This window comes from Cricetulus griseus, chromosome 6 (genome assembly GCF_003668045.3).
Source record: "Cricetulus griseus strain 17A/GY chromosome 6, alternate assembly CriGri-PICRH-1.0, whole genome shotgun sequence".
Lineage (NCBI taxonomy): Eukaryota > Metazoa > Chordata > Mammalia > Rodentia > Cricetidae > Cricetulus > Cricetulus griseus.
Genome location: NC_048599.1, coordinates 53,001,425 through 53,007,424, shown reverse-complemented (window position 1 = coordinate 53,007,424; position 6,000 = coordinate 53,001,425). Strand labels below are relative to the sequence as shown.

Sequence of the window (6,000 nt, the reverse complement as noted above, 5' to 3'; positions counted from 1 at the left end):
AGTGGAAAATACGCTAGATCCAAAGTTCCCAAATCACTATCTTTATTTCCCCTTTACTCTGGTTTTAACCAGAGGTCATTCTCATTAAAAAGTCTCTGGGGTCTCTGACAAATGTAAGTTTTACAGTTGCTGAGAGATCCTTGGCCCTGCCCTGCCACAGCAGGCCTGCCAGTCACCCAGCTGCTATCAATTAACATTCCATCAGTTTCTCTGTCAGTTTGGGTTAGGCTGACTGACTCACAGGTACAGTCTGCTTGGCAACATTCTGATCTCACAATGTGCTCACCACAGAGCTGGAATTTTTAATGAAGTTTCATTCAAAAGAAAACAATTTAATGAGCAGTTATTATGTGAAAATCATTACTCAACAAATGTGATATAATCTCAAGGACATTGAACCTCATTGTCCTAGTTAGTGATAGATAGACTAATTTTCTAAATAGATATTATTAAATCACTTTCTGGACTAGACAAAAACCACTTAAAAAAAAAAAACCTGTGTTTAAAAGGTCAACTTTTTAAAAAGGAAAGAAAGGAAAACCAAGAGAGACAACAAAAGGGAAAAGTAGAAACAAAATAAAGAACAAGAAAAAGAAAGAAAGAAATATCAAGAAGAAATTAAAAAATAGAATGACAAGAAAAAAACAGAAACACAAGAAGAGGAGAAAACAAAGAACACAACGAGAGAATGGAATAATATGTTACTTCTACTTCCTTCGGCGCAAAACTGAACTGCTAGGAATCTACTCCTGATACAGTCTGTTTTATGGTAACAGACTTGATATCCACATGTATTTTTGTATAAAGCCTGAGTCAACAAATGAATAGTTTATATGATAAATAATTCCAGGAAAATCCTCGGAGGCCCCAGTCACAGGAGAGCGTTGAAGCTGAAGAATGTGTTTGTCAGTCTCTGCTGGCCTGTGGGGAAGGAACAAAGGAAAAATGGTACAAGGCTCATCAGGGTGCACTGCACCAGAGACCTCAACATAGTGCAAGGCCTCACAGGACGCACCTTACTCGAAAATACAGAAGAAAGGATGAAAGCCCACAGAGGCAGAGTGTAATGAAACTTACCTGCTTTCTACTCTTCAGGTAGCAATTTCAAGCAGAATTATGATTTGAAGTCCCCCCCCCCCAACACACACACACACTCAAGCACGCACACACGCATACACAAGCAGTAAAATACTTGCAAATTCAAGACCACATGAAAAAGATAATCCATCATGCTTAAATCCGCTTCCTTCCAGAAATGCAGAATGGTTCCTTGCATATGAGTCAATACAGGAAGTCCATCCCAGAAATGGACTCAGGAGCAGAGATCACAAATCCCTTCACAGGTACAGAAAAGGCTTGTGGCAAATGCGATACCCCTGCAGTGGTGGCGCACACCTTTAATCCCCGCACTTTTGAGGCAGGTGGATCTTTGTGAGTTTGAGACCAGCCTCACTACAGAGCTAGTTCCAGGACAGCCAAGGCTACACAGAGAAACCCTATCTCAAATTCACACACACACACACACACACACAGACACACACACACACACACACACACACACACACACACACACACACAGAATCCAAAATCCCTTCACAATAAAAGCCTTGAGGAGACAAGGAATACAGAAAGCATCATCTGCACTAACTCCTTTTCTAATACTGTGATAAAACACCACGACCAAGACAACGAATAAAGGAGTTTGAGTTTAAGGTTCCAGAGGGTTAGAGTTCACGATGGTGGAGCAGAAGCATGGCAGCAGAAACAGCTGAGAGCTCACATCTCAAGCCAGAAGCAGGAGGCAGATAGCTCACTGGGGATGGGGGATAAATGAAGGCTTTGGAAGTCCCAAAGCCTGCCCAGTGACACACCTCCTAATTCTTCCCAAACAGTTCCACCTCAAATATGGAGACCATTCGCATTTAAAACACCACATTGCATTTACTTAATAAAGGTTATCTATAACATACCTATAGCCAAAATCAAGCTACATGGGAAAAAATGATTTTTTACTAAGATCAGAAACAAGAGTATACATTTCCCACTTCTATTCAATAGAATGCTTAGCAAGGGCAATAAAACAGGAGAAGGAAAGAACAGGGATACAAACAGCAAATAAATAATCAAAGAATCAACATAAAAGCACCACAGACCCTGGATGGCACATCCTAAGCAAAATGAATACTGCTGGCGATACCAACATAACTGATTTCAGGTTATATAATAGAGCTATAATAATAAAACCAGCATGGCACCAACACAAAAACAGACACACAGATTAATGGGATAGACTAGGACCCAGACAAAAGCCCATATAGCTATAGCCAGCTGACTTTGTAAAAAGAGGCCAAAAATATATGTTGGAGAAAAAAAAAACAGTCTTTTCAACAAATGGCATTGGAAAAACTGGATGTCCACATGGGAAGAATGATAGCATGCCTTTCTCTCTCAACCTGCACAAAAATCAACTCCAAATGTATCAAAGTCTTCAAGGTAAAACCTGAAACTATTAGATGAAAAAGTAGGAATAACATTTCAAAACATCAGGATAGGTGAGGCTCTCTGAAAGGGACTCCAGTACCTCAGGAAATGAGTAAGCAATCAACAATGTGAGCACACGGAATTTCAAAGCTCTGGACAGCAGAGGAAGCCTGTAAGTGAAGACACAGCACGAAAGAAGGGAGGGATCTGACAGCTGCACCTCTGTCAGAGGATTAGTTTACAGATTATACGAAGAACTGGGGAAAAAACCTACACTATAAGAAAACAAATAATACAATAAAAGAATGACCTAAGAGCTAAATAGAGAATGCTCAGCACAAGAAATACAAATGGATAACAAATATTTTTTAAAGTACTCAATGTCTAGTCATTGTGACACTTGCCTTTAAAACTAGCACTTACAGAGTTGGGGCAGATGTCTGTGAGTCCCAGGCCAGCCCGGGCTGCATAGAGAAACTCTGTCTCAACAAGACAGACCAACAGCATTCAACATCCTTATCCATCAGAGAAATGCAGATTAAAACTACTCTGAGGTTGCATCTCACCAGGTAGAGCAGCTGTCACCATGAAACAAGAGGAATCCTACTCACTTTGGGTGGGATTGAACACCGGTGCAACCACTGCGAAATCAGTTCTTTTTTTGTTTGTTTGTTTTGCTTTGTTTATTTGAGACAGGGTTTCTCTGTGAAGCCTGGGCTCTCCTGGAACTCACTTTGTAGACCAGACTGATCTCAAACTCTCAGAAAATCTGCCTGCCTCTGTTTCCTGAGTGCTGGAATTAAAGGTGTGTGCCACCATCACCTGCCAGTGACTGTTTCTAAAAAAGCAAAAACCTAACATGGAACTTTCATATATAACCCAACTATACCATTCAAGGGACTAAAGATGCACCTACTGGTACAATAGTGGAGAAGGACTCTACATCTTATGGAAGATGCTTGCTCATCCGTATATAATGCCACAACAGTCACAATAACAAAGAAATGGAATCAGCCCGGATGTCCATCGACACATGAATAGATAAGTGAAAATGTGTACACAACATAATGGAATTTTATTCAGCCATAAAGAAAAAGGAAATAAAATAAAAACTGGGAAAATGGATGGAACTGAAAAGTCTGAAGTGTGGCCACTCAGCTCAGAAACACAGCGTGTTCTCTCACATGCTGAACCTACAGAGTCTACCTTTTTATAAATGCACGTCTGTGAGGGGGTGAGCATGTACAGAGCCTGGGAAGTTAGAAAGGTAAAGAGGAAAGAGGAAAACATGTTCTAAGGGGAAGGGAAGAATAACAGAATGCATGGGATACAAAAGCCAAAGGCGGATAACTAGGGATGGAAAGCAAGATGAGCTGGGCGGGGAGGTCAGCCAAACATAGCCATGCGAGAAAAACCAATAAAGAAGAAATTGGCTACTTGGGAAGCTAACGAAATCATACAAATAAAAACAAAATACCCTATATGAGTGGTTAGAGCTGCTGCCAATACCATAGGCTGCTAAATGAAAACTCCAGTGACAAGGGTGGGCTACCACCCTAAGGCTCCCAAAGCACTGTTGGCAATTTCCACTACTGGTGGCTATCTGCAGAACTAGATGATGAAATCCTACTGCTACACACACACATACACACAGAGAGAGAGAGAGAGGGGGGGGGGATGTCTAGTTGCAGGACACAGAAAAATACGGCAGGAATGGGGTTCCAAAATTCCTCCCTGATGGCTAACCCTCAGTGAAGAAAAATTCTATGAAGACTAAGAAAGAACTGCCAGCCTTACTTAGTCCTGGCTGGCCAGGTAAGATGTAGCTCTTGGTACAGTAGTGGCAACTTTGTTATGGGCGTAACCACTGTTTTCGGATTGGATTTGAAGCACCCTTCTGTTCCCTTCTTCTTTCCTTCCCTTTCTATTCCCTTCCCTTCTTCATCTTCCCTTTCTTCTCTTCCCCCTCTTTCCCCTTCCTCCCTTCCTTCCCCCATCTCTCTCTTCTCTCCTTTCCCTTTCTCAATAGCCTCTCTCCTTTGCTTTTTGAGGCAGGACCTCACTGTAGTCCAGGATAGCCAGGAACTCACTGCACAGCAGGCTGCCTTCAAACTCAAGGAAATTCTTCTGCCTCAGATGTTAGGTGAGACCCACCACACCTGACTGCCCTTATTTCTTATGTGTTTCTGTGGATATATAATTTAAGGCTGACAGATATTTTTCCCGTAAAGCTCTTTAAACTTGTTGATGGCACTGGGGAGATAGATCAATGGGTAAAGCGTTTGCAATGCAAAGCCCATGTCAAAAAGCTGAGCATGGTGGCATGCACTTGTAATCCCAGCACTCGGCAAGCAGAGACAGGAGGATCCCTGGGGCTCACTGGCCAACCAACCAGTCTAGCACCTCTGTTCTCATACATTCACCAACACTATGCATGCATCTATACTGAGCCTCCTTACTCTGATGGCCCTAGCCTGTGTCAAACTAACATAAAATTAGCCAGCACAACGGTCTCTGATCTCTATTTCTGATGAGATTTAAGTTATTATCCAAATCATTATTCCCTGAGAAATAATGGTTGTTTTCTCTGGATGTGTCCAGGAGTTTCCATTATTTATTTTTAGTTTTCAGAAATCTGCTGTGGGCCTTTTAAAACTATAAAGGTAATTTACACAAAAATTGGGCTTTGAGTAGGATTACTTAAAATGTTCTACTCCCCTTCTGTCTCTCCTCTGAACTTATTTAGATATTAAGCCTTTTGACACATTACTACAAGCACTGAAGTTCGGTTTCCCTTAAGTCTTTGACCACTGTGCTGTGGATAACTCTACAGGTCTATTTTCAAGCTGGTTGGCTTTTTCTGCCATTTCTTTCTACTGTTAAGCCCATCAGGTGAATTTTATATTGCAGATAATTTCATCTTCAATGCAAAGCTTTGGGTTTTGATAGTTTTTTTCCAGGGTTTATTTCTTTGCTGAAATGTCCTATCTTTTCTTTTATTACAAGCATATTTTCCTTTACATCATTGTGTAAAGCTATGAAAAGACATCTTGAATTTTGCTTCTGGTAATTTCAACAGTGTGATCATCTGTGTTTGCTGTTTTGCTTCTCCTGTGCTGTGTGAGTCTGGACCACAGGTGTAGAGCGTGGCCATCAGCAGGTGGGGGTAGCACTGGGCTCTCTTACATCCCCCAAAGAGCATTTATTACTTATTATTTTTGTTTCATGTCAGCAATTTGTTAGACTCAAACTGTAAAGTCCCATTTCTTGTACAGCAGTCCAAATCCCCTCCCCCATTTGTTACTTCACCCTTAACTAAAGCACTTAGGACCAGCCCTGCCCAAGAAGAGTTCATGGGTTTGTGCAAAGTTTAGTGTAGTTTGCACCCAGGGTTTCTGATTTCCATTCTTGCTTTCCTGTTGCTGGGACTTCACTTTCCAATGGTCACCTTGAACTCGCTTGTTCTTTATACATTTTAAGTGGGCATTTCAGACTTCATTCGGTTAGCTGCAGTAAGGT

The 6,000-nt window shown here is 41.4% G+C and overlaps 1 protein-coding gene across 2 annotated transcripts in view; it reads right to left on the bottom strand.

Annotated features, from left to right (window-relative positions):
• Nucleotides 1-642: 642 nt before the first annotated feature.
• Cep152 (centrosomal protein 152) overlaps nt 643-6,000 on the bottom strand; it is a 72,884-nt gene continuing 67,526 nt past the window's right edge. For both annotated transcript variants that reach the window (XM_027421962.2, XM_027421963.2), the window contains exon 29: nt 643-921. In XM_027421962.2, coding sequence (XP_027277763.1) covers nt 872-921 — 50 coding nt within the window. In that variant the 3' untranslated portion in view covers nt 643-871. The remainder of the gene's footprint in view (nt 922-6,000) is intronic.